Source organism: Strigops habroptila, chromosome 3, assembly GCF_004027225.2.
Source record: "Strigops habroptila isolate Jane chromosome 3, bStrHab1.2.pri, whole genome shotgun sequence".
NCBI classification, from domain to species: domain Eukaryota; kingdom Metazoa; phylum Chordata; class Aves; order Psittaciformes; family Psittacidae; genus Strigops; species Strigops habroptila.
In genome coordinates, this window is record NC_044279.2 from 86,446,413 (window position 1) to 86,474,115 (window position 27,703).

Genomic DNA, 27,703 nt, shown 5'->3' on the forward strand with positions numbered 1-27,703 from the left:
AAGTTTTGAAACTCATTATGTGCTGTCATCTAAACCACTTTAGCGCAACAACTCCAGAAATTAACTTATTAATTAACAGATTCTGACTATTTTATGACATTAAATATAGCTGGTTCTCCTTTCCTAAGGGAGAAGAGACATCTTCAACATGCTGCTTGCAGAACTGTTCATCAAGCCTCCAGTTACACTCTCCTGTAGTTTTACAACTGCCTTTTAGCTGAAGAACTTCATTTGGTTCAACACAACACAGACCACCACATAGTGATGGCAATAGACACAGTGCCTAACAGTGCTGAATGAAACTGTATTTTGGTAGAGGCTAACCCTCCATTTCCCCTTCTCAGAAAATCCTTCCTGCTCTACAGAAGCTACAAACTGAAGACAAAGCATTTCATTTACCAGGCCAAGCAAACAGACACTTCCTTTACTGGTCTTCAAATGTATTTTATTTCCCTTAACTAAAACCCCATGGAGAACAGCCCACAAATGCTTCACCTTACGTATCAGAATATTTAATCTGCCTTCTCAGCCAGTAGTTCTCCAATCAAACAATACTCTGACATAACCCAATTGTTCAGGCAGGCCCCAACAGAAGGCCTTTTACGAGATTCCTCCTCTTCTTTCATCCTGCAATAAAATCTCATGTTCTGCACTTGCCCAAGTTTACTTTGCCTGTAATCGCCTCTAGTGCATTTTATGCTTCTACAATCAAAAAAGATGCTGGGAGCACAGAATGACCAAGTTCTGAGTACTCTCAAACAGAACAGCCCATGGTTTTGATGCATTGAACACAACTGTAAAGAGATATTAAAAAATGGCTTAGAAAAGCACGGTGTTAACAGGTATAGAAAGACAAACCTCATGGTAATGGCATGCTTCAATTACCTCAGCACATGTTCAGAGTCCTACTTTTCTAGGCCAAAAAAGGCATTTTTCAAGTAGTCTAGGGGAGGGGGTGTATCTTTTCTTTCCTAAAGAACAGTACTTCTGCATTTTTGGTAGTGTTTTACCATCTGGTCCATGGATATACAGACATCTCAAACAGGTACAAGCTGATCCACCAGGACTCAGGTCTATATACACCTTGAAGAAAGCCCTGAGAGATGTCAGTAATCTTATGTTTTGACCATAAATGCCAGGTTAGAGCAGAAAACAAAGCACAATTGAGTTATTTTGCTCTAACTGGCATGGCTTGCCACCATGTGATGCTAGATCTACTCTGGAGACATAAGTTAGTTCTTGACACTAACTCAAACTTCATCCACCTCTTCCCATCAAGCCATACATGTCTAAAACTGTCACCAAATAGATCTCACTGCAGACACACTGCTGTAAACAGCATCACAGAATGGTTTGGGTGGGAAGGGACCAGTTCCAAGCCCCTGCCACAGGTAGAGACACCTTCCACTAAGACCAGGTTGCTCCAGGACCTGTCCAACCTGGTCTTGAACACTGCCAGGGATGGGGCAGCCACAGCTTCTCTGAGAAACCTGTTCCAATGTCCCACCATCCTCATAGTGAGCATCCCCCATATTCCTATAGCAGTGTCTTCCAAGCCTATACACATGCCTCCACATGCTCGCCCAGATGTAGACTAAGGTGAAATAATAAACTCCCATAGGTTCCCTCAGAAAACAAACCCAAAAAAACCTCCACCATGCAAAAAGCCGTATGCATTTGGGTGCTTCACACCAAACAACTCTTCTAGAGCCACACTATCAACTAACATATCAACCCACCTATGTTTCTTCACTACCTAAGTGGGTACCCAACACCTAAAATTAACATTACAAGCCTAATCTTGCTCTCAACCAAAGTACGAAAATCACATATTGGCAATTTATAGTACAAAACCCTCATATACATTAAACCATAAAAACCAGCACTTCACATCTGACCACACCATGATTCAATTCTGATATACTACACAACTTCACTGGTAAGAAGTTCTAAACTTAGTTCATGCTGCACAATGAAAGGACCCAAGAGCAAAGCTGAGCCTTTAGAAAAAGCTGTAAACCACCATTCTCCCATTCTCTCAGGTTCTCCTGATTTTGCTGATTCTATTTCCTAGTCCTCTTCTTTATGGCCATCCCGTATGCATATGGTATTGATCTGCTATTGCTTTCCAGCATTTAGTCAGAAATTAGCAGAGAGTAAACATTTGAGACCCCATGTTCCATATAGGTTATAAAAATTAACATCATATTACTGTAACACATCCCATCTGGCAGTGATGCAGAGACACGGAATGCACCAAACAGTTCTTGAATTGTATGGTACACTTAGGCACAGTGTCATCATCCAGCCTAAACACTCGCTCTGAATAACCTGACCACCACCTGTGGCCAAACATCCCTTCCTGGAAGCAATGCAAGTTCCTAGCTCTGTTTTAGCCTTTGTTGGTAATAAGAAAACAGACATCATATTTCTCTTTCTTGAGGCATTACATGAACACATGCTCATAAAAAGCAGTAAGCAGTTCTTAAAGTACCAAGGGAGCAGTGAAATGCAGACTGGGTGTCCAGCTGGTAGGCTGCAAACAACAGACCTTGAAGGCTGTGGAAAAGCAAGGTGGGTTCATTAACATAATAGGATGAAACCTTTTTAAGCCATAGTGGTTTTAAGCTCTGAAACCTCATTTGGATGACCCATGCTAGCCCAGACGAGCATTTTTAAAGGCCCCCAAAACACCCGTCGGGAAAAAAATGTATTTTCTCTGCAGGTTTGTGTCTTATTCTTGGGACTGGCCACTATTTTCCAGGCTTACAATCCAACAGCAGGTTTGTTTCTCAGTTTCTGTCAGATGACTCTCATCACCTTACAGATCATCTAGTTCCAGCAGTTTCAGGATTTGCTCAATTTTTACCTTGGCACTTGGACCTTTGGTGTTTGATAGCCCAAGGGAGAAGCAAAACTTACTATAAAGCCTTTCCGAAGAGCCTAGCATACAAGGAACAGCTAGCAGCTGTTGCCATGTAGAGAACTTCACCACCTCAAGTACACTTTAACCAATAGTCCTTTTAGTATTATTCCTTATTGAGGGACAGAAGGACTTACTGCGGATTTGCAAGCGCTCCAACAGCTGATTTTTTCCCAGCTCCAAAGTTTTTGGAGAGCAGCAAAAGGGTTTTAAAGACAATATAAAGTTTAACAAGGATTTTCAAGTCCATCAGGTATCGCAAAGCCACCGTCAGACCAAAACGATAACCGTTACCAGGTCAGTTCATCAACTTTAGTCCAAGTTACTAGCTTGAGGAGTTAGGAAGCTTCAGGTTCTTCCCTTCCGTAGCTAAAAATGACTCTCATGCAGCAAGCAGTTTTAATCACAATTTAGATAAGGAGCTACTCAGGTGAGCAGAAGAGCCTGACCCACAGTTACACTACCTTCCTCTTGCACTCCAGCAACTCATATCCAAGATGATCTCAGCTTTCACTACAGATCAGTTTTAGCTCTCACACTACCAGTGGAAGACCACTACTCATTTCTGTCCCCATCCTCCATCTCACCAAGACAACAGATGGGTTTTACAGCCAATGTAATTTATTTATTCAGAGCCGGACCATCAGAACTTCCACCTCTGGAGCAAAATGTGCAGATGGGACAGGCAGGAAGGGCATAGGCTGACACACAGACCAACCTTTTCCAGAAGATCCCAAACAAGCATATGAACTCCCCTGCACCCTGGGATCTAGACCCCCTCAGGGTTTTATTCTGCCCACCCTTGTATGAAAAATGGTCCTCAAGTGGTTTTTGGCTGCTGCTTAGTCCACTAAGCACCTGCTGAATCCTTCCTACAGCAGCGGGCATGACTGTGAAATTGTTCCAAGTTATTGCAAAACACTCCACCACAAAAATAAAAGAAAAAGAAACAGAAAAGAAAAAAAAGAAAAACCAAACAAAACAACACAAAACCAAAACACCCCCCCCAAAAAAACCTACCTCCATCTTTCGTACAACTTGAATTCCTTAAAATTAAGATTTTTCCACTGCTTACTTCATGAATATACCCTGCAAATCTGAAAATAGTCACTTTTATATTGCATCTTGCAACTGCAACGTACAAGAGGAAATAAACCAACATTCCCAGTGCAAGAACAAAGCCCAACCCTGACTAATAACAACTTGAGTTGTCTTTGCACAACACTGCTCCGTATTTTTCATGTCTTATATCTAAACACTCCACACACATCAAGGGATTGGTGAGGTAAGAGGGATCAAAACAAAGGGGTGATATATTTGGAACGTGGCAAATCAGGCCAAGTATCCCAAGCACCAAGTTTTCACTTCAGCATCCAATAGGCAACCCCAAAACTCTGCAAATTAAGATGCATAATTCCAGCATGTTTTTAACAATAATGGGTTATCAAAGTCTTTATATACAGCTTTCTATCCTAATGTCAAGAAATCATCTGGAGTCTTAGGAGACTCATTCTTCCAAAGGCACTTGATAATGTCCGTGCCATGTACATGCACTGCATTTCTTTTCATCTCAGTCGCAGGTCAGCTTAGTGTAAGGAACAGTCAGAAATATTTTCAGCCCCTCACATGTCCCACACTAAATCAAGACCTTCATGCCTGCTCTCTCTTACCCCGGCACCTTTTAGCCCTCAGAATATCAACTCTTACACTCTCAAAATGCATTAATCCATCTCGGTTGAAAGTCAGCTTGCTGGAAAAAAAATACTCTGACCTAAAACAGCAAGACAAAGCAATCAACTCACACATATCTTGAAATAAAGCACTGGGAATAGATCTGGACTTTAGCAAACTAAATATATTAAGGCAAAGTATATGGTTCTGCTTTTTCACCTAAGGCTACAGGTCTTCAGGTGACATTACCACTTAGTTAACACAGGTTTCAAGCCATCTTAAGATGTAGATCTTTACAGGATTAATAATGTTATTATATTAAAAATTCCATTCCAAACTTGACTGAAGACAAGCTTCTGGCATTGCTTCCCATTCACACAGGGACAAAACAGAACATCACAACCACCTAATTTAGATGACAGAGCTGTGAAGTGCAAGTGATGGCTTACTGGATATTTACACAATATTTACATTTACTTTAAAGAAAAGGACACCATTTTCTTTAGCTAAAGTTGAGCTTCCTGGTTGCTGAATGCTGAAGCCCAGTGAAGCAGCCTATTCTGCCTCCTCCATCTCAGCTTCTCAGCTTTTATGTTATTTCTTAGAATCTATTTTCTAACAGGAACAAGCTGCATGATCCTCCCTTACTCTACCCAGCTAATACAGCAGCGCTGTTGCTGCAAACACGAAGTCTTACAGCAGCATTTCTCCCCCATACAGCGAGGATTGCTTCCCATTCTCTGGGATACATAATCCCATTTGTTGTCTTCTGAACATGCAGTGACCCTCCCCAAACCTAAATGCCTTGTTCAGCAAAAATCCAAAGCCCAGCAGCTGGAACGTCTCAACAGTGTCTTCTTTCACTTTATTCCATCAACTATACGCTCCATTTCTCTTGCTGCTGCTAAAAAAAAAATACAAAGGGGGAGGGAAGAAGGGAGGGAGGATGGTGAGAAGAGTAACAGTCCATACTGCCAAAATGGCATTAACACCATCCTCATGACTGGCACCACCAGAGTTGCTGCTGCAGGGACACCTGCATTATTACTGCAGTGTGTTTCTGATGACGAGACAGGTACTGATGCATTCACATGAAAATTCCCTCCTCTCCTCTATAGTCTGTATCCCCAGCATTACAACCAACAATAAAGAGAGGCAGGCAGACAGGCTGAAACCTATAGCTCCAAGGAGCTTGTGAAACTACAAGGAACACCACCTTCAGTTTTACATTCTTTTCCCATTTCAAATCTCAATTCCAAACACTTGGCATACTTCCACATTAAATGAATTCATGCATTAACTGGTATTCCGCTGCAATTGTTCATGCAAGACAGATTTCACGCCAGTATAAAACCACCACCACCTCAACTCACATCTTAAGTTCCCTGTCCCAATTTCACATTTATGTGGGGGAAAAAACAACATATAAGTTTTAATTTCTGACATGAATAATAGGATATTAGAAATCACAAAAAAAATGCAAAAAAAATATCAAAGCACTCTAGAGCTGCCTGCCATCATGTTTCTGAAAGCTCAGTGCCAGACAATACTTCTACACCCAACAAGAAAGAAACTTCCCCATCTCCAATCCAGCCACCTGAACAGCTGCACACCTTCTCTCCCCCCAAGCCCCACAAAAAAGCTGAGCTGGAACTTTTGATACAAACCATCTCTTTGAGTGGACTTGGGAAGAACTGACCAAGAAAAGAAAACCAAGCTTTGACAGCATGAAATAACTCACATGGACTGTGACTGTCTCTGCAGCAACCCTGAGATGTGGTAGCCTGCATCAATCACTGACTAATAGGTAACACCTATAACAGTGGCTGTTCCCACACCTTTCCAAACCAAAATGGAAACTGCTCTCTGCCAAACAACCCTGACAGCTGAAGGATGCTAAACAACCAACCTGATCCTACGCAGGTAGCTGCCCTTTACAAGTAACCTGTCATGTCTCTTCCCAAACAGTGACAGTCTGAGACACACAAGAAAGGGAGCACAGAACCACCATGAAGAAAAAAGATGATGCAACTGAGAAACACCCTCTCCCCATATCAGTGAAGTCCCCCAGTGTCACACCTGAACTGCAGCCTGCTACAACTCTCTCAATATCTGAGGTAAGCATTACTTAAGCTACTTAGCAAGTTACTTATAGTGTCACCCAAGCCAGAGCCTACTCCTTACAGCAGTATAAAGCTTAGAGGGGTTACGCTGCCTCTGACCACCCAGCCAATTTTTCAACCAGCCTCTATCACAGACTCTTCAAGACAAACCTTCTGAGCCAGACTGATGGCATTTTAGAGTCCTCCCACTGCTCTTCCTGCTTAAGGACAGCTCAAGGATTCTGAACTTCTATGGAGAAACTTGTACTTACAGCACATCCTGAGAACCTAAGACTCAGACTGACCCCTAATTACAACATGGCCAGCTTCCATGGATACAGTAACAAGACCTAAGGAATATGGAAAACATCAGGAATACAGAACACCACAGCTTTATGAAAGTCTTTCCAGTTTTGCCATTCAAAATGTCAAAACTGGGCAGTACATGAAGCATAACTGCTCTTAACAAAGCATTTTGGACATGAAGAGCACCCTGAGACACAGCACACTGCACCTCTGAACAACATGTGCACTACTGAGAAAGGACTAAGCAGTCCTGCTGTGCACTGTTACATCCTATTCCTCACTGCCCCACTTTCAGGGGACTAATTATTCTCTTAAGCCTTGTTTAAGGAAGGTGAGCTCACAAGAAAGAGAAAATCCTTCTCTAACAGTTGCTCACATTCCTTTTCCACTGGACTTGCCTTTTGCCTTGACTATATACTCCAAGGATAGATTTAATAGATGCATTCTCAAGACAAGCATTTCCAAGCCTCCCGTGAAGTGCCTCCCTACACTGACAGATCCATGTCAACTCATTTAGAATCTTGAAGCATCCTCCTTTTAAATGACACCTAATGAAAACGTGGAAAAATGAAACCCTGAGCTGTTACAAGCACAAATGCATTGTTTCGATTCCACTATCTCTACAAGAGCCAAGCTTGAAATCTCAACCACCATTCATTATCTTTATCAGTGCTTAACTTCAGGGGCTATGTCTGCATGCTTGCCTGGAGAGTCTTCAAGGAGAAGTATCTTGAGCTGTCTGTTCACAGCTCAATAAGCAGCCATTTCTCTGTCATGCTCAGGCTTTGTTGTAACATATCAAGACCCTTAACTAATCCTTTGAGAAGGGAGTTTAGAGCGGCTTAGCACAACCAAAGGCAGCCCAACTTCTCAAAAGCACTTGTCCTGCAGTATTTTTCACCTCTTCCATTTCACTTGAAGTTCCAGTTCAGAACTGTGCACACCCATCCATTTCCAGCTCAAACAAGTTGTTATTCTAAGGAGTGCAGATCAGCACAGCTGAACAATGGAAACACAGCATCGTAACTTCTGTGTAGACAAAGCTAGCAGTAATAAAGCTTGATGCAGAAATAGCGCCATGGGGCCTTTCCTTCATCCACATTTTCTAAAAGCATAGTTAATAGGAGAGCAGTTCCCTCAGACTTGAACACACACTTATTTCTCATGATGAGGCCAGGCCTCAGATGACCCAGACCAGCTTCTCTGCGGTCACAGAATACAGACTGGGTTTGGTTGGAAGGGACCTTAAAGCTCATCCAGTTCCAACCCTCTGCCACAGGCAAGGACACCTTCCATTAGACCAGGTTGCTCCAAGCCCTGTCCAACCTCGCCTTGGAAGTCCATGACAAAGAAGCTGCAGAACTTAAACTACGCAGATTCAGTGGAAAAAGGACAGGCGAGATCACCCTCCTACCCCTCTCTACGTATGATACATGGCAACAGAATCCTATGTCCATTCAAATGAATTTCCAAAAGGAAAGCATCCATTCACACTGCTACATGGCAAGTTCTCACTGACAGAGCATGCTCTATTTGCAAGGTCACGAAGAGGGAAACCACCAACTTTCCCAGTTTGCATGAAGAGATACTTCAGATTTGCTATACTGGATCTGCCAGAAAGCATTTCTCTGTCAGCACAACTTTCAACATTCAGCCTAGTCAGCTTGGCTTCGTTCCTCCCTGCATCTGCAAGTGACTACAGCAGTGGTAAATCAGTTAAAGTCCCACCAGGAGCATACTCCTGCTCCTTAAATGTTCTCAAGTGACTTAATTCTGTGTGTTTCCCAACTCATCTCAAAACCAAACTCAATCCCAGAAGGAGGGACCCTCAGAAGCTCATTTGCACCACAAAACCTCCAAACAGAAGACAGACCACTCTACTGTGCTGGCCCCAAACTACGCACAGAGGGAGATTCTCCACTCCCTGAAACTTCCAACATGCAGGCAAGCTATTAAGTCAACAGTACTTTGCTTCAACAATATCAGATGACAATCGATCCACGTTCATACATGTATTTTCATCCCCCAACACAAATACTGAGATACGCTGGGGGTTGGAAGTAGATGATCTTTAAGTTTTCTCCCAAACCATTCTGTGATTCTATGCTATAGATTGATCAGATCACAAAACAAGAGAAATACAAGGAACAGAAATAAAGGTTTACACAGCCTGTATTATGTCACAACAAGTTACTGTTACCCTCAGGACTAAACCTCAGATCTCCTGATGCCTAAAATGCACTGCTTTACTGATTCCAACGCTGTGTTTGCCAGCTCTAGGAAACTCCAGAGCAGTGATGAATACTACTCATTCTTCTTGTGGGAAAAGAAACTCACAACGCTACAAAACAACTCCTGCTGCACAAACAACTCCAATTTTACTTCTCTAGTGACACTTTGGACTCCTCATGTCTAAAAACCACCTGGAGGGTTTTCCTCAATCAGAACTGCTGGCAGGGGGAGCGTGTGTGTCACCCAACTGCAGCATCTCAAAGGTTTAAAAACCCTTGTACAATATCAGGCTGGCATCAAGTAAGAAGACACAGCTGGTTGTTTCCCACTCCTTTTTTTGTGGTCAAGATCAAGAACAGCATCTACACCGACTGCTTCCTGCAGAAATCCTAGCAAAAGTGCAGTATTTTAACAGTATCCTGCTTGAAACCAACTTCCCTTCAAGGAGGTGAACTAGAGGCAGTAAAGCAAGACTGCCTGGCCAGAAGAGGCACAAAATGACTCTTACCGGGGGTTTACAGGAGCAATTGGCTTTTTCAGATACACTTTTTGACAACCTGCACTACTGGCACTGTGTTGCTGTAACTCCAGGTATTTACTGTCACATGTTGCTTTAAGTGCTTGGGGCTTACCTGAACACAGACCACAAACTGCACATGTGCGTTCCATCAGTTTTTAGAAGGCTTAAGAGAAGCTTGTAGCAGTTACACTGGTATCATTGTATATAACCAGAGACTTTTAAGCAAATCCCTTGCACAGTAATGAAGGTGTACACCGAAAACTTCATCTGAGTGGAACATGCTGAGGGTAAAAGGCTAAGCATCCCATTCTCTCTTTTTAATAGAGGAAGATGTGGAAGTTAGCATAAACCTTCAGTAACAACAGCCAACTGGAAGTTTGCCATTTACAGGATCATATACCAACCCTGAGGTAGCAAAACTGCATCTGGTGGGGGCTGATGAAGCATGGCAGAGGCCTTCCAGCTTCAAGTGCACCTAGCAGCTCTCTCCTTGCCTTGTCTTCCATTGCGCTGGAGAGGGCACAAACCAAAGCCAGAAGTCCAAAATACCATCAGGGACTGAAGAAACCTTGTGCACTACACAAAACCCTGTCACACAGCAAACTCAAGCCCAGCCCGTCCATACCCTCCATGGTGGCAGACTGTCTCTTTGCATCTGCCCAGATGATCTACTTCAGAGGACAAGACACATCAATGGCAGACATCCATCTCTCCCAGCACAAAAAGGAAAGAAAGCTGTTTGCCTCCCACTCCAGTCTGCCTGGTTTGCCCACTTTGTATAACCTATGCTCCCCTCCACAACCATTTTAATCCTGTAAGACAACAGCAGGGAATAAAAGCGTTGAAAAAAAAGAAAAAAATAATATTGAAAAATAAAAAAGATAGCAATTTTGGATAAACAGTATTTTCTCTGCCCTCAGCAGCACTACCACTCCTCTGCACATAAGCTGCCTATTTCTTCCTCACTGTTCCTGTAGGAAAAAAAAAAAAAATCCTTTTAGATTGACAATTCTGATCTCTCTTGCACATACGCCACCACATGCATTTCATTTCAGGTCCACAGTCACCAAAAGGATCATTCACTCTGGCTACTGAGCATAAAGCATGGTAGGCAAGTGGCCTGAGCTGCCAAACAGCAATTGGTTTTGAAACAGAAATAGTTTTAAGCTGCCCACATATTTTCTTACACAAATTTGGCAGGAAATCATTCCTGTCTGTAAGTGGTTTTGGTTGGCTATTCTTCACAATAGCAAGTGCTCTGCAATGAAGGAGGAAGCAGCAGAAGGGAATGAGGACATGTGGAGGAGGGATAGGATGAACACACAAACAGCTACTCTGTGAGAGAGTCCAACTCAGAGTTCCCTTTGGCATGAGTGGAACACTAGTGTGTTCGTGGGCCTGTTCACAGTAATGCAGCATCAACTTGTGTGCAGAGATGTAAAATCAAATGTAGGAATGCTAGAACCATTTTTTCCTTCAAGTAGTGCAATGTGTAGCTTAGTCTCAGTTTTCCATTCCCATCATCAAAGTGGTTAGAGCATCAGTCCACTGTGCAGGGCACTATACAAGTGTAAGATGACTCCATCACTCTCTTCATGGTCTTAATACAGTATGTTACTCTAGGGACTAAAAAAACAGAAGAAACATTATGCATGTCCCACAAGTTACCTACCTTGACACTAGGTGGTAGCTCCTTAAGTCAATCCACGCTACATTAAGTGACCAACAGAAAAGGGATGTGGACACTAATGCGCATCAGAAACAAGAAAAATAACATAACCCAGGGAAAGTTGAGTTTCTTGACAACTTAGGTCAAGAACCTGGGGATTACTTCAAGACCTTCCAGTTCAGTTTACTGCTATTTATTCCTGTCTTATAAAGCTAAATGAATAGCTCTGCAACCATCCCAAAACAACCGACCATGCTCACGCACACAAAAACTGAAAAGGAACCAACCAAAACATCAGGTGGATTTCCTTTCCTGGCATTTACAGTTCGAGGTTGGTTGGTTTTTTTGCTTGTTTGGTTTGTTGGGGTTTTTTTTGTTTTGTTTTGTTTTTTGTTCGTTTGTTTGTTTTGTTTGGGATTTTTTAATATATAAAGGAACTGGTATGGCCTAGTTTACCAGTCTTCTGATGAGAAGCAAGAAGATAAACTTACAGTAGGAGACAGTCAAGTTCAGTATCCAACTTGAATTCCTACTCTTACCACTGTAGGAACTGAACACAGAAGGAATTTACTTGTAATAACTTCAACTCATTTGGTTAGAATACTGATAAGCTTGATAGTCACTGAACTCTTCCTTCAATGCAAACTACTGTTAGGCCCAATACCTAATAAATGATTTACAAATTCTCTTTGCTCCATTTGGCACACCCAACTGAAAGCTTCCGCATATTGAATAGATTTGAACAGGTTTTGCATACAGTAAATTGTAAGACACGTGAATGTAGCCAAAGCAAAGGACAAGTATTTGACTAAATCCAAGTATATACTTAATCCTCTCATTAAAAAAAAGTCCTATAAAAAAAAAACCAAAACTAAACCAACGTTTAAGGGCCAAGACAGCAATTTAAGTGGAGTCCCTCCTTTTCACTATTTGCTTTGCATGCTAGATATAAAAACCATGCCTCAAGTTCCTCCAAATCACTACCACAATTTTGATTTCTTCTCTCCAATTAATGCTTCTGATCACACCATTTTAGCATATTAATTCAGTGTTTACATGAACATAGCTCCAAGATCAGCTCCTCAGTAGGACAAGCTGCACCACAAGTCATTTCCTCTTCTTCCCTCCCCTGAGCACAAAGGACATTCAGCTATATTCAGGTAACAGACAGAACTGCTAGTACAGAGTTCCTTTTCCTATTACAATATGCTTCTCCACAGCCAGAGAGAGAAACAACACATCTCTTCCTAAAAGAACATCTAAGATGCCCAAGTCCATCACCTACCAGCAGGAATGTTCTGTTTCAAGTGCAAAGAAACTGAAGAAACCATGCAAGAACTGTGCAACATGGGAGATGGTGGCCATAAAGTGGCAGATAATCATCACCCAGATTTCCTTCTCGCATGATTTTGATGCTGCGGCAGTGTAACAGGTTGTTGTTTTGAGTGTGGGTTTCAGTTTTAGAGCATGTGACTTCCTTTTGGCCAACACAGCCCACGAATTCCAGCACGGCAAAGATCTGAAGAGATTTTAACGTGTATGCAGAAAAAAAGGGACAAGCACCCTTGCCACAGAAAGAACCTTTTGATGCATTCCTAGAGAAGTTTAAAGACAGGTCATGTGGAGGAAAGATATCTAAATAAAGTCACTAAAAAGTCTCTCTCAATTCTCTTCATATTTTTTTATAAAGTACCTGATTTGAATGACCATCTTACAAGACAGAAGAGCTGAGATTGAGAGAGACCTTTGCAGATGATCTGATTCCATCTGCTAGTGAAGGCCTTGGTTAAGTCATTAACCCAATTAGCAAAACACTCACTGGCAGACACAAGCACTGAATAACGCTGACCTTATAAACAGCAGTCACCCAAGTACAAATTATTGCCTTAAAGGTTTCTCGCAATAATTGCATTTTCATATTACTGTACCAAGAACAAACCATTACTGAAAAAGAGAAGCAATAGAGCATAAATAAGATTTATTACACCACTTACACCATCAACTTGTGATCTCTTCCTGCAAGACAAGGAGAAACAGCTTGAGACCCAAAGAAATCACATCTACCAGCTTTTAATTCTTGCTTGTCACACATAGGAACCCAGATCTAGCAGCTGAAAATGAGCTCCTCGCCCTGCAAAAACACATTTACCAAATTAAGTAGGTGGGAGAAAGTGACAGACATCAAAGATAGGGTCTGCTTTTCTAGAGGACTCAACATACACACTTGTTCTATCTAAGCTCTGCCTCACACCAAAATAAAAATGGGCAGAGGAAGCAGTATTAGGGGGGAGTGGTTTCAAGGGAAGGGGAAATCACCTTTTGTTTGAAAGCACTAGATGATGATACAGAAGACCCCTTGGGAACCAGCCAGCCAGTTTCACTCACCTCTGAGAAGCTACAAGCACAGGAGCTACCAGGGCCTAGGTGACTGCCACCACTGCTGCTTTGTCAGAATGACACCATTCTGTCAGCTACCAAGCCAGGGAAGAAGGCGGCAGCACAAAAAGTTTTCACTACATAAATAGTTGCATAGCAGATCAGTAAGCTGAGTAAGTATCTCAGCCTCTAAGCTCAGATAGCCCCTCTTTTCTCCAGCTGATTCAGAGGAGAAAAAATAAACCAAACCACCAAAAAACACCACCCCACACCACCAAACAAAAACAACAAAGAAAAAACCAAGCAAACCCACAACAACAAACAAAAAAACATGAAAACCAAACCACAACCATTTTTCCTCTAAAATGTCCTAAAATTCTAATGATACTACCAGCAAAACAAGGATACGGTACAAGCTGTAGCATCTCAGTCTACCTACTCACCTTCACTGTACGTCACAAGGGGCATTAGTGCCACCTCCTCAATATGAGATGGCTGATGAATTTTAGCCTCATCTGTCAGCACGTTCAGCTTGCCTTCCTTCAGGCCAGTATTGCTCCTCTGAACAATACTCCAGACAAGGCATATGCAGCTAAGCTCAGTTCTCACTCAGCCAGAGTGCGCCTGGAACAGGAGTTCACCTCAGAACCATTTACTCCCACAGCCTGAAACAGCAACCAAAGCCACTTAATACTCAAAGTTTGGGCAAACACAAGTACACTGACCAGACACAAATGACTAACCAAACCTAAGGTCGCACCCACTCTCCAGCAGAACATGCATCCTGATAAAGAGTTCATTTCTACTTCAGGCTATCAGGTAACTTCAGAGCACCACAGCAAGCACAAATCCAGCTCTTGACGTACTTATAGCGCTTTGTCCTGCGTTCGTGCCGCCTTGCCACCAGCTTCAACTAAACCTTTTCAGCATCATTGTGGGGGATGACCTCACAGCATCTAAGTGTGGGTCTTGTTAACATCAGCTCAATATTGCTTAAGAGTAAACCTTAGAAAAACGTATTATCTTGGACCCAGTCAGGAACATAAGCTTCCAATATTCATCACCTGGGGTTTGGACTAGATGCAGCCCAGACTTAGTAATGATGCTTTAATAAAAGGAATCATCGGTGCTCCAACTTACTTGACAATAACACCTGAAGAAGTTGCTCTGATAGACAATGTATGAACAACTGACATGAACCACTAAGAAATGCTGCAGCACTTTAGTAGCCCATCCTGACTTCATATAGGCAAAGTCTTTTAAAAAAAGGAAAATGAGGTACAAAGTAAACCAGCCAAGATTACCAAAAGAAGCTACAAGAATGAAAATGGGGAAAGGATTAGCCTGTTTAAGAGCTGGAACATGGGAAAGCTACTAATGCCCGAAACAGAAATACCGTAACATAATCCTGATTTTAATCTTCAGACCAAGAGGCTACCACATTTATACATATTAAAAGCCTTGGTCTGTTAAAAAAAAAATTGCATTGCAGAGGCCTCCCTGATATTTGAACATGCTTTATAGATCACTCTGCTATTGAATGTTTACTCTGCCTTCCATTATTGTTCCATCAAGCACCCACGTGCTTGAGCAGGTTAGTCTCTGCTCTGTATGAACATACAGTTATACTTTGCTGTCCATGCTGGCTTCCCTAGATGATTGAAGGTATAATACATGATCATTTCATGTTACCTCACCTCTTACCAACCCCAATGGCAGCTACATGCAATGCAACTGAGGTAGCAACTCAGCCATTCCTAAAACAACCGCAACTCAAGTTCAAAATTAAAACCAGAAACTTCTGCAGTTGCAAAATACCCCAATATCACAATAAGACATGAAGGTCTCTTTGCAATCATTTTGAGTTTCAGTTCAAGGTAGGGGAAAAGTATTTACTTTAAGTTGAAGGAAATTAATGCCCTTCCTAAGGACATACCGACACTGCCACATGCAGGCTTGTGTTGTACTCCAATCCGCTGCCCTCAAGTCAAGCACAAACAAGCTTTCAAAGAACCTGAAGGTCAAAACACACAGTTCCTTCCCTTGAAAAGTCTCAAATCAACACAGGGAATATAAATTCACCCCTCTACCGCCATAAGCTGCCTAAGTGGATTTCTGTGCTGTTAGCATACGACAACGCACACCACATCCTCATCTGTCAGGACAAAACACACATCCTTGTCTCCCAACAGAGAAAATGTTTCTGCTGGCTAACTCAAGCCTCAAAAACACAGCTACAGGTCTGCCTCTCTTTGAATGCCACACTAAGGTCTCCTGTAACATAATTATTCCTTCACTTGCATGTATGAGCCAAAACCTGAAAGGTTATACCAACAACAAAAAGCCTTGTTGTTGGTTAGGTCACACATAAACAAAGAAGTATAGCCAAGATACACATATCACAAGAACCAGACGAACAGAAGCTAACTGCAGATTAACCCCATGGTGTCTGAATTTTATTCAACTGTATTCCCCACACAACTCTTTCAATACCAGATTCAAGCATCAGAGCTAAGGCAACACTCACCTTCAGCCAAGAGCAGCAAAGCCAGCTCAGGTTAGGCATTAAGCACGCCTATGCTTTTACCTCATCTTGCCTCTTTCTCTCCCCAAGCAGCAGTCTTAACACTAGGGCAAGCTAGAACATGTGAACGATTAACTGCTTGATTACTTGGCTACCTTTTTAACTCAAGAGTGATTTTTGCCTCAGAAGCCCCCACTTGCTGCTTGCATTGAGGACCTCTACCACAACTGGCACTTCACTCTCTATGCTAACTCAACATAACTAGCACCCTACAGAAAATGTTTTAAATCATAACCAATTTAGAGGTAAAAACCTTCTTGAAGATTTTTATGAAGAGACAAAGACTGATCCCTCCAAATTTAACTAAATGCTAAGTAGTACCAAATCTGTCCAATAGAACAGAATCTAGACATAGATTCTGCTGCCTAAGCAAGAGCAGTTCTCTCCATCTTTACATTGCTGTCTTTAGACGAATGTAAGAGCCTGCTCCACGGGAGGAAAAAAGCTCTAAAATGGGAAAACGTAACACACTCTAAACAGACTGTTTGAAGTTACAACAGAAGCAAGCTTTAAGGGAACCAAGTTTTACTTCTGGACCCTTACTGGGAATGCAGGACAACCACACTGCTTCCACTGATGCGTTAATATCCGATGGACAGCCTCCACTGCTACCAGGGAATTTCAGATTCACCAACAACCAATTTGGTCATAATTTACACATATCACAAGTCGGAGACTCTATACTTGACTTTTGAAGATGTTTTACCTGGATACAGTCAGTCTCATGACCAGAAGAGAATGTGCGATGAAATTATGAACAGAGAAGTCACCGCATCCTACTCTGAGAAGCAAGATATAATCACTTAGTTCACACACTCAAACCCAAAATACTGCTGTACTGACAAAATTTATTTGCTAATTGTCCTTCCAAACAAGACTATTAATAAATACCAAGTATATTATTAATTTGACATACTACCGAATTGCACATGGCAATTGTAGTTACAATGAAGACAGACAAAAAAAAAGAAAAAGCTTTCAGTGTTCAATCAGTGAAGTAGTGAAATTTGTCTGATGGCAGAAAGCCCAGTTCACTTCAGGTCGTCCGACCTCACCACAGAAACCCAGCCATGCAGACAGATACTGGAAGAAATGTCTTGTTCATGCACCTGTACCAGTTTCTTCAGCACGAACTGAGCAGTTGTGTTAGCATTCTGGATGTTTAACAGTTCCAAGGTTCACAAGGAAGTTGACACCAACACTAAGTATTTCCATTAATTTAAAAACTTTAGAGCAACAAAAGTATGGCCATGAAGGAAAAATCCTAGAGGACAAGCATCACTGAAAGCACTGTTTTGTTTGAATTTTGACAGCAGCTAATAAGGGAGCAGATTCTTGTTACAATCAAGAATACATGCAAATATTTTGAAAAGTCAATTGGCAATGAAACTATGGTTTTGCTCTCAAAACCAGAAATACCACATGAACAACAACAGAAAAAGATATTTCCTTGAAGTATTACAGCTAATACAATCTGGACTAAAAATCTGTGCCACTTGGAACACAAGTTTCACTTCATGATTCCTAGGCAGGCCTCTCTTCATGTGGCTGAAACAGTGTTTTCTCACAAGAAGGGAAAATGACATTTATTTCATAATGCAGGATTCGTTCTGCAGAGAAAATAAAGGCAGGCTATACTGGAGACAGCTGGAAACAGTGGAATACCAATTATACAGGCCTAAGCCATGGGGGGATAAAACAAACAACCCCTCCGGGAGTTCTGACAGGGGTTGTCCTGCAGGAGGGCTGCAGCCATCCCACTACAGTATCACCCCAAACACTCCAGGAGACCCTCACGGAGCAAGCAGCACCCCATAGCGGCGGGAGGGAGGCCCCAGGCCTGCCCAGCAGCACCCCGAGGGCTATGTGCATCCCTCAGACACCCAATGGGCCGAGTGCCGGTGCCTGGCTCCCTCAGCCCCCACTGCCGTGCCGGGGGACGGCCCCGCGCTCCGCCCTAGGCCCTGCTGTGTGCCCCCATCCAACCCTCAGCTTCGCGGTGGGACTGACGGCGGGCGGGCGAGCTCCCGCCGCCACAGCAGGCCCCGGCGCTCCCCCGGGGCTCGTCCGCCGCCGACCCCGCGCACCCCTTTGTTCTGCGGCCCTCTCCCGCCCCTACCTCCAGGATGTCCTCCAGCACGTACGCCTCCATAGCGGCGGCCGCCGCCTCCGCCCCGCCTCACCGCCGGGCCATGCCCCGCTCTCCCCTTCCCGCCCTCCCGCCCCCCGCCGTCGCCGGGACGGACGGACGGGCTACCGGCCACCCGGCAGCAGCACGCTCGCTCCCCCCTGCTGTCAGCACGGGAACAGGAAATGGACTGTTCCACCCTGCGCAGGGCGGGTACCTACCAATCCAGAGCGGGGGGGGGAAGGGGAGAAGCGGCGGCCGGGGATCCGCTCCCCCAGAAAGAACACTGCGGGGGGGGGGGGGGGGGTGGAAATGAAAATTAAAAACAAAACAAAACCCAAAAAAACCCACAAACTCTACGGAAACCAGCTCCTTCTCACGTTTTTCATACCACCCTTCCTGTCCTGCCCCTGCACCAGCCTCTCCATGCTGAAGGGTCCCCCAGTCTGTTGAGGTGCACATCAGCAACCCTGCGGACACTGTAAGGGACATATTCTGACCCAGTGAAGTTCGCAAATCCACTCTGGGGAGTTCCCGTTCAGCGTATTTCCTTTGAGCAAATCCAGAGGAGGCCACGGAGATGCTTCGAGGGCTGGAGCACCTCTGCTATGGAGCCAGGCTGAGAGAGCTGGGCTTGTTCAGCCCGGAGAAGAAAAGGCTCCAGGGAGACCTTACAGCAGCTCCAGTGCCTGAAAGGGCTACAAGAAACCTGGAGAGGGGCTTTGGACAAGGGCCTTAGGAACGGGACAAGGGGAAATGGCTTTAAACTGACCAAAAGACAGGAGATTAAGATGAGCTCTTAGGCAGAAGTTCTTCCCTGTGAGGGTGCTGAGGCGCTGGCACAGGGTTCCCAGAGAAGCTGTGGCTGCCCCATCCCTGGCAGTGTTCAAGGCCAGGCTGGATGGGGCTTGGAGCAACCTGGTCTAGTGGAAGGTGTCCCTGCCCATGGCAGGAGATTGGAAGTGGATGAGCTTTAAGGTGCCTTCCAACCCAAACCAGTCTGTGATTCTATTTATCACCATACTATCCTAACCACTCCTCAAAAGTGTTAATAAAAAAGAAAAACACCACAAAACACTCAACCCTCACATTAAGCAGATCTATGACACAGCTCACAATTCTTTCCATGCTAGTCTGCTTTCCTACTACAGCAAAACCTCCTAAAAACAACTGACCCATCTTAAGTGCTGCACAACTACTACACTTCCAACCACCCCACCCTTTTCTGCTCCACTGCCTGAAACCAATGCAGGGTGGAATCAAGAATTCCCGAAATAGCCAATAAGATGATAACAAAGGTACTGACCACTTGAAGAAAGGTCTCCACAAGGTCTTTTGGAGAACCATCATCTCCACACTTTTCTGCTTCACCCAAAACATGAAGTGACAACTGAGACCAAAAAAAAAGACATTTCACACTCTCCTTCAAACACCAGGTGACAGTGGTACCCACTCTGCACATAGCAGGTCAGAATCATTAAGCAATCATAGCTGCAGCTCTCAAAATATTTAATTTTCCAGTTCTAAAAACACAGCATAATAAATCCTGTCAACCCCACAAAAACTTCCTCTCTCATGAGCACATTTGAGCTGAGCACAAAAGGGTCTAATGGTCAAAGGAATTAAATTCACATTTTGACTTAAAGAAATATTACTAGTAATCAATTTTTTTTTTATTAACATCACATTTTCAAAAAAATGTGTTCTAACTCTAACAAATCCTCTCTTAACAGCAAGAATATTCTTACCTGGATTTATGAAGATGACCAGACTGACTACTACCATCACAAAGAGGATTTCTAGTTGATGAGTCTAGATTTTAGGCACAGCTACGTTCTTTTGATTAAAATTCTGCTCCTTAACCCCCCATTCTACTCACCTATCACAAAGTCCCTCATTTTACATAAACTCTGCACCTGCTCGGGCAGTCCGTACTATTTCTCAACTTTAGGGAACAACCCAGATTTTACAGTTTTTTAACCAGAATTCATTCTGTTCACACTGTTTATCTTTGACACTGTGTAACTTGTCTTGAGCCTGTTGTTGGAGCTTAATATATCCTCAATAATCCAGGTCATGGAAGAATTTTTATACTATTCATGAAATACTTTCCTAAACTCTGAACTCCACCTCTTGAGCTGGTCAGGTTTCATTTCAGAAGTACTATAGTGGAAAAGGTAACTGATAAATGCAGACATTGCTATTTTGTCTGCTATTCAGCCTGTTTTGGGTGGTCTTTTAAGTTCTAAACAACATTAAGGAAACCATCTAATGACTTATTCTTATAAGACATTAACTCTGAGGACAAGATAACATTTGCCAACATTTACCATAGACTTCAACCCACTTAGGTCTGTCTTAGAAGCACTTGCTGCAGGATCCCATCAAACTTCATCGGACATGTGTACTTATGGAAGCAAAAGCTCAGCAACCTCCAGGTAGATACTCAAGAAAATTGGTAGAAGTCTTAGCTACCCTGAGCGAAATGAGTCACCCAGACATCTACATTTCACAACCTACTTCCCATAGGACACTGTTGTCCATGTGGAGAATCACAGGACAGAATTCCATGGCTCCTCTGCAACAGTGCTTTTAGGTCAGCGGTTCTAATATCCTTAGCAGCCCCTTGCAACTGATCTTGTGTACATGCAGCCTAGCCATTAAACACAAGTCTTAGCCCAAGCACAAAGCTACCTCTGCCAACTTGAAGGATTCCTTTATATATTAAAAAAAAAGCTGCTACCACCTCCCACTTAACACTCATGTCTCAAAAGACTAGTTACTTGGTCTTTCAAGCGCTGGAAAGAATTAACAGATACCTTAGAGCAGACAAAAAAAACAACCAAAAACAAAACCCCCACCAAAAAAAAACCAAAAACCCAAACCCAAAAACCACACAACAAATAAAAAAAACCCAAACCCTAACACACAACTTAGCACTTAAGAAGTGCTAAGGAAGACTTAAGATTAAGAAACTTTACATATGACACCACTGATAACATTTTCAAATGGAAAGACAGCCTAATTCAAGGACAAAAGGTGTCTGTTCCACACAACGCAAACTGAATAGCAACATCTCTATTTTCACAGAACAAATGCAAGATTCTCAGGAGAAGGAAAAACAAGCTCACCTCAAGAGCTCAGCCATTTCCCATCCCATTTGGAAGTCCAACAGCAAGTTCTGTCTACAGTAACATCCCTTCATTTACGAAACTGGAACCAAAAGAATTAATTCAGAGCTTCTCAAGCTGATTTACAGCATCAGAAACACCCTGGGGAGTCAGGTTCTATGTGTGAGTAATGAGGGCAGCAACAAACCTTACCACTTAGATACTCCACTGCAAGCAAGTCACAGTCAACACTGGTTTGCTTTCACACTCAGAAGCTTGATACTCCAACCTCTAGCAAGATACTCCGGTGAAACCTTTAAAGCAGCACTCGTTTGCCACATAACTTCACTACTTCACTCAGTACTCCAAAAAGATTTATAGTATGGAATATCAAGTTCCAAAAGCTCATCCCAAACACTGTGAGACCTTCAGTAAAACAGAGGCATTAATGAAGGCATCCATTCTGTTCCTGCAAGAAAAAGAGGGATCTAAGGGGGAAAACAAACCAACAAATATATACTTAGATGTCTGTGATTAATTCCTTTCGTATTTCTACTGGGCAATTTTGGGCTTTAAACACAGGTCAGGAAACATATCTTCATGTTCTACACAAGTGAATACAAATCTATTTCTTCATTGCTTCTAAGTCCAGCTCTATGAATTACTCGAACTAGCTGTATGGCTAAATAATGGTATCTTTTTGAAACATCTCAGCTTCTATCTGAAAGCTTATTACCTTTATTTTGCCTTACTCTGAAAGGCATGATCTAATCAGTACTCATCTACTACTACCCACTACTAAAACGCAGCCTCTTCTTCTGCACAAGTGGTATCTTCACACAACGCAGCTGCCCAAGCCATGTGCATCCACCATGCTTTGTTACAGTCCCTCACATTCTGCCAGCCTAAAACACAACAAAGCCCTTATGTTCCCCACACAGAAGGTGGGAGAATAAACATCTGAAGTGCAGCTTCAGGAGACAAACTTAGCACAGCACTGCTTCAAAATGGGGGGGAAGGAAGTCCTATTTCAAGCTACGTTGAAACACATAAAACCAAAGGGAATCCAGAGATAGTACTCTGTGAAAGCCAGAGCCAGACATAAGTACAAACCAAGGTTGGTTTCCTCTATGCTGTGTTCTCCATACAGCACTGGGAGCTAAAAACTGAGTGGGAAGCACATGATTTGACCGAAGGAAGGATAAAAGCATTTGCAAGAACACAGTTCTTCACGCAGAATGAAGCACAGTGTGAAGCTAAAAAACTGTCTGCTGGCTCCCGAGCATTCAAAGAAGACCCTTGGTTCCATCTTCTAGTCCCACACAGGCCACCATGGCTTTTGAACTAGCATTGCTCACATTATGTTACCCTGAAACACAAGCATTTCAACAATTGATCTGAGACAGATTCTAGCACCCTGAAATGTAAGCATTTGAACAACCAATTGGACAATTCCCACCCTTATATCACAAAAGCACATTGTTATCTCTTTACAGCTGATCAAGCTGTACTGGTCACCAACCATCCCAAAGCATATAAACACTCTTTTTTGTGTGTTTTCAGAGTCACAGAGCTCAGTGTCAAGGTTGGCTCGTTTAAACTATGTCCCACACAGATGCCAACACCTTATTCAGCAGAACCAAGAGGTGTATTCATTACTGAAAATATAAATCATTGAGAAGGAGAAAAATAGAGTTGAAAATAGCCCTTCAATATAGTACAAAGCATCACTCAGTTATCCCCTTTAGCACAGCTTTCCCAAGGATTTCTCTCTGCAGCAGTACGCAGACAGTCCTAACAAGATGACCTCAGATACAATCAAAACATTCCTGAAACAGTTAAGATCAAAAAGAAGAGCGGGTTTCCAGCCCCGATTTTGTGACATTATGGTTTTCTGTTAAGTGCATGCCAACAGACAAAAATCCCACCATTCTCACAGGAAATACCTTGAAAACTGAAGCATCTATCACAAACAAAATATATTTGAACATGTAGAATATGACAGGGTATATTTGTAAAGAGAAGACTGATGTTTCACACAGATTAATACCCATGAAATCAGAAAACCCAAAACACAAAGAGGAAAATTCCATCATTAGAACTTCCAAATGACCAAGTTTCCTCTTCTAACATGAGCCAAAAAACGTAAGATACATGAGCAGTTGTTTATATTTAATGGTGCAAGCAATATTCGGATAGCTTTTTCAAAGGCTGCTTCAAACATGTGTTTGAAAGACCACAGGGGTGAGAAGTACATCCATGTTGGCAGCGGGAAAGCAGTAGATATGGTAGCACAGTACCTAGGAACTTAACCTCTTAGAGATTCTGTCCCAAGCTTTAGCATTGATACTGGGAGAGTAGTACTACTGCTTAAAGGGAGAGTAACAACATGTCTGTCACAAGAAATCAGCTACAGAATAATCAGCAAAGGTCAGGCTGTCTTCGGGAGCCATCACATCCTGAAGGGTTGACTTTTTGTAGTCTGGACTTTATTTATTCTGTCTTAGAAGCTGCAGAAGTGGATCACCAAAACATATAAATGCAACAAAACCCTCTCCAACTAAGCCAGAAGTGAGTGTTTCCCCAAGCAGACACCCCTAATGGTACACACTGCTCGAAGTAAATGCACTGCTATTTATCAACCTTCATTAGGAACTACATCCCCATCTGTGCACATCACTTTCATCGCTCCATCATATCAGATTCACCAAACTCCTTACTTTTGATCCTCAGTGATTAGCGATTATGACAAAAATCAAGTCAATCCAAAAGCAAATCTCAGGAACAATCTGAAGTCATGACCCTTATCTGCTGCTCCTATTTTCACATAGTATATTGTTTTCTTTTTCTTCACTTCTTGAAGCAATCACATCTCTGCAGCTGCCAGCTTGACTAAATTTCCAGCATCCTGCAGTTAAGCGCTTTAGTGAATTTCAAATAAAATAAAATAAATAAAAAAAAAATCTACTTTCTTCCTTTATTTTTTATTATTGGGGATAAAGGTGCACAGGGATGCTAGGCTTTAACCTTATCAATCTACTGGGGGCAACACATACTTCTATTATAAATTCTTTTTATTCCCTTATCCTTATAATGCCATACCTCTTTAAGGGAATTTCACACTTCTCTGCCAAAACCTGCCATGGAGCATTCACTGAGTTTTACATTCACCAGATGATCCCTGTTGCCCACCCTTACTATCACACCACCCTTGTTTCAGCTCCATTACCTCCCACAGATAAGGAAACTTCCATAGCAAATCCACGTATTTTTCTGCTGTAGCAACTTTTTTTGATTGTTCAAGATTATTTCTCACTCCAAACCAAAGCCTTCTCCCAAAACAGATCTTGCCTTTCTGTCCAGCACACTCTTCACTTGGCCTGGGCAGCCGTGAGGCATGCAAGACCCTTCTGCCTTATTCAGTACTTGTCATTCATTTAGTGTTAGTCATCTTAGTAAGCATATAAAGCTGGTGAGGATGAAATTCTAATCCTTATGAGGCCTTAACAAAGTATTCTTGAGACCAAGGTTGTCCACATCTCCAAGGAAACTAGTATCTTTCAAAGGTGCCTGTACTTAACTACCTTTGGAAGTGCCAAGATAAAACACACCCCAAGTTTTTTACATCAATTTAAACGAGTGCATAAAAACTAAACACGTTTAAAGACTGACCACTAACAGCAGACTCAGATGTTTACGACCTGTCTGATGGAATAATGCTGCCCCATTCCCTCCTTAAAAGCATCCTCAGATCTGTTCTCCCTTAACAGAAATACTGTGCTAGCGAAGTACACCTTGCAGCTCACAGGAACTATCAGGTTCAGGTGGGGTCAGGGAAGATGATGACTCCACATCCAGAAAACCATTTCCAAATAGGTGTTATCTCCTCCCAGCAAAAGTTTGGGGGTTTTGGATTCACTCTGCATTACCATTTCATAGGATATACAAGGGTCAGTCGAGAGTTTTAAGTTAATAGTCTTAAATTCTATTAGCAGCTTCTTATTCTTACGCCATCCACCTCTAACCAGAAGGTAATGCACAACATAAAACTATTTCTGAAATAAGTCTTCATCTATGCCTAAATGAAACTGCCACCTAAACAGTTTTATAGTCTAGTAAGTAAGAAGCATTCCAGCATAGAGGAATCTCATCAGCCAAGAGCCATCTTCCCCAGTGCTTACATCAGCCCCATTAGTCTGGATTTCAATTCTGTAAGGCCAATCTATGCATGGAGAAAGGGGGGGGGGGGGAAAAACCAACAAAAAAAACACCAAAATACACCTTTACCCATCCATAGCACTGCCCTGAAGATGAACTAAACAACATTATTGATGAACTAAACATCATTAAAAAGCAACTGTGTCAGGATATACTCCTGCAGTTCTGCCTGCTCATCTGCCCATGGTGCTTCCTCTCCTACCACAGGAGCCCCCACGTTACTGTGGAGGAGCTGCCCCATGCAAAGTCAATGCAACTTCCACAAAGGTGCAGATGTGATACAAAACTACATAGCATTAGCTCAGCATTTTAAGAGGGTTTTTCAACAGAAGTCCAAGATTACTGGCACACAGTTTTGCCTAAGGGGAGCTTTCCATAAGAGAACTTCCTCTACGTTCTCAATTTAAGTAGTCTGTTTTCACTGGGTAATACTTTGTTCCAAGCCTTTAATCCAAGAACTTTGAACCACTAAAGAGATCTGGTTTGGGGCTAACCACAAGTAAGATGGGGAACATGTTCTTAAACAAAAAAAAACCCCAAACCAAAAAAACCCCCAAAACACAAAAAACACACACACAAAAAAAACCAAACCAAATTTGGGATCCTTCTTCAAACAAATTTATATACGTATTCCTTTCTCGTTTGAGATGTGACACATCACCAACAGGAAAGCCATGTATAATGTAAGTAGACTGTGAACAGCCTCTAAACCAAGTAATGATTTCTCACATGTAGGAGTCACATACAGTCAAAAAACATTCATACTAACACATCTCAAATTCCAAGATCTGTACTAACCCAAGAGATGTTCGCTCTATTATGTGATGATTTGAGTAAAAGATCAAAACATCTTCATTTAACATATGCTCTATCCATGCACTCTACTTGACACACCTACTTTGGAAGAAGTTGCTTTTTAGTTTCACCCATAATAACGGTATGCAAGCTTGCAAATATAGATGCCTTCTCTTATACCTGCTGTAACACAATATATTTTTAGCAATTTTGGCTAGGCACTCTCAAAACAACCAACACACATGCACCTGTGCAAAACCTCCTCCCCTCCACTGGCATTTCAATCAAATCAGAGCCTAAAGGAATTATTTTACTATGACAAACCAACCAAAAAAAAAAAACCCAAACCAAAAAGTACTTTAATATATCCCAGACTGGGGGCAGAATACTGGTTACAAAATCAATCGCCCAAAGTATTTCTATTAACAACTTTACCAAGGGTTTTGAAACACCGCATGCTCTGCAATGCCCAACTCTGGATTACAATGCAAAAACTTGATGCCTTTCTCAAAAAGCATTCATTTAAGATGTAAAAAAAAAAATAGGGGTTTCAGATGAAGTTGATTCAGAGGACTACTGCTAACCTTACCTTCAAGTCTAACTCACTGAAGGCAATGCTTACCAGGTGGTACTACTTCACATGCTGCTTCAAAACCAGTAATGCTGATGAAGTTACTGGAGGCAAAGACATCTGCAACTTAACCATGGTTTTGGCCAGACACTGACCTAACTGAGCAATGCTGGGACAGAGCAGCACACACAGCTCCAAAAAACACAGGAGGGATTAGAATCTGTACCAACTTTCATAACAAACACGACACTTGGCAGAGCTGTTCCATCAATGCTCAGCTGTACATGCAACAGAGTCGAACAAGGCAGTGTCCTGAGTTGATGCAACACCTCAGTTCCAGACTCTAAACAAAGACCAATGGAACAAAAGACCCACACAGCTCTCTTCCCCCTTGTCCCTCTGTACCCACTGTACCCTTCTGGCCAGTGACCTGCTACAGCAGTAACTGGTGAAACACCACCAGCATAAAGGCACAGCTGGGAATAGCTTGGAAGAAGA

At 42.5% G+C, this 27,703-nt stretch overlaps 1 protein-coding gene across 5 annotated transcripts in view; it reads right to left on the minus strand.

Annotated features, from left to right (window-relative positions):
- The window catches only part of ANKRD17 (ankyrin repeat domain 17), an 87,040-nt gene that overhangs the window by 51,278 nt on the left and 8,059 nt on the right, over positions 1-27,703 (minus strand). For 3 of the 5 annotated variants that reach the window (XM_030480930.1, XM_030480926.1, XM_030480925.1), the window contains exon 1: positions 18,503-18,550. The exons of the other annotated variants lie outside the window; for them this stretch is intronic. In XM_030480930.1, coding sequence (XP_030336790.1) covers positions 18,503-18,535 — 33 coding nt within the window. In that variant the 5' untranslated portion in view covers positions 18,536-18,550. Of the gene's footprint in view, positions 1-18,502; positions 18,551-27,703 lie in introns of those variants that run through there. 5 annotated transcript variants of the gene reach the window in all.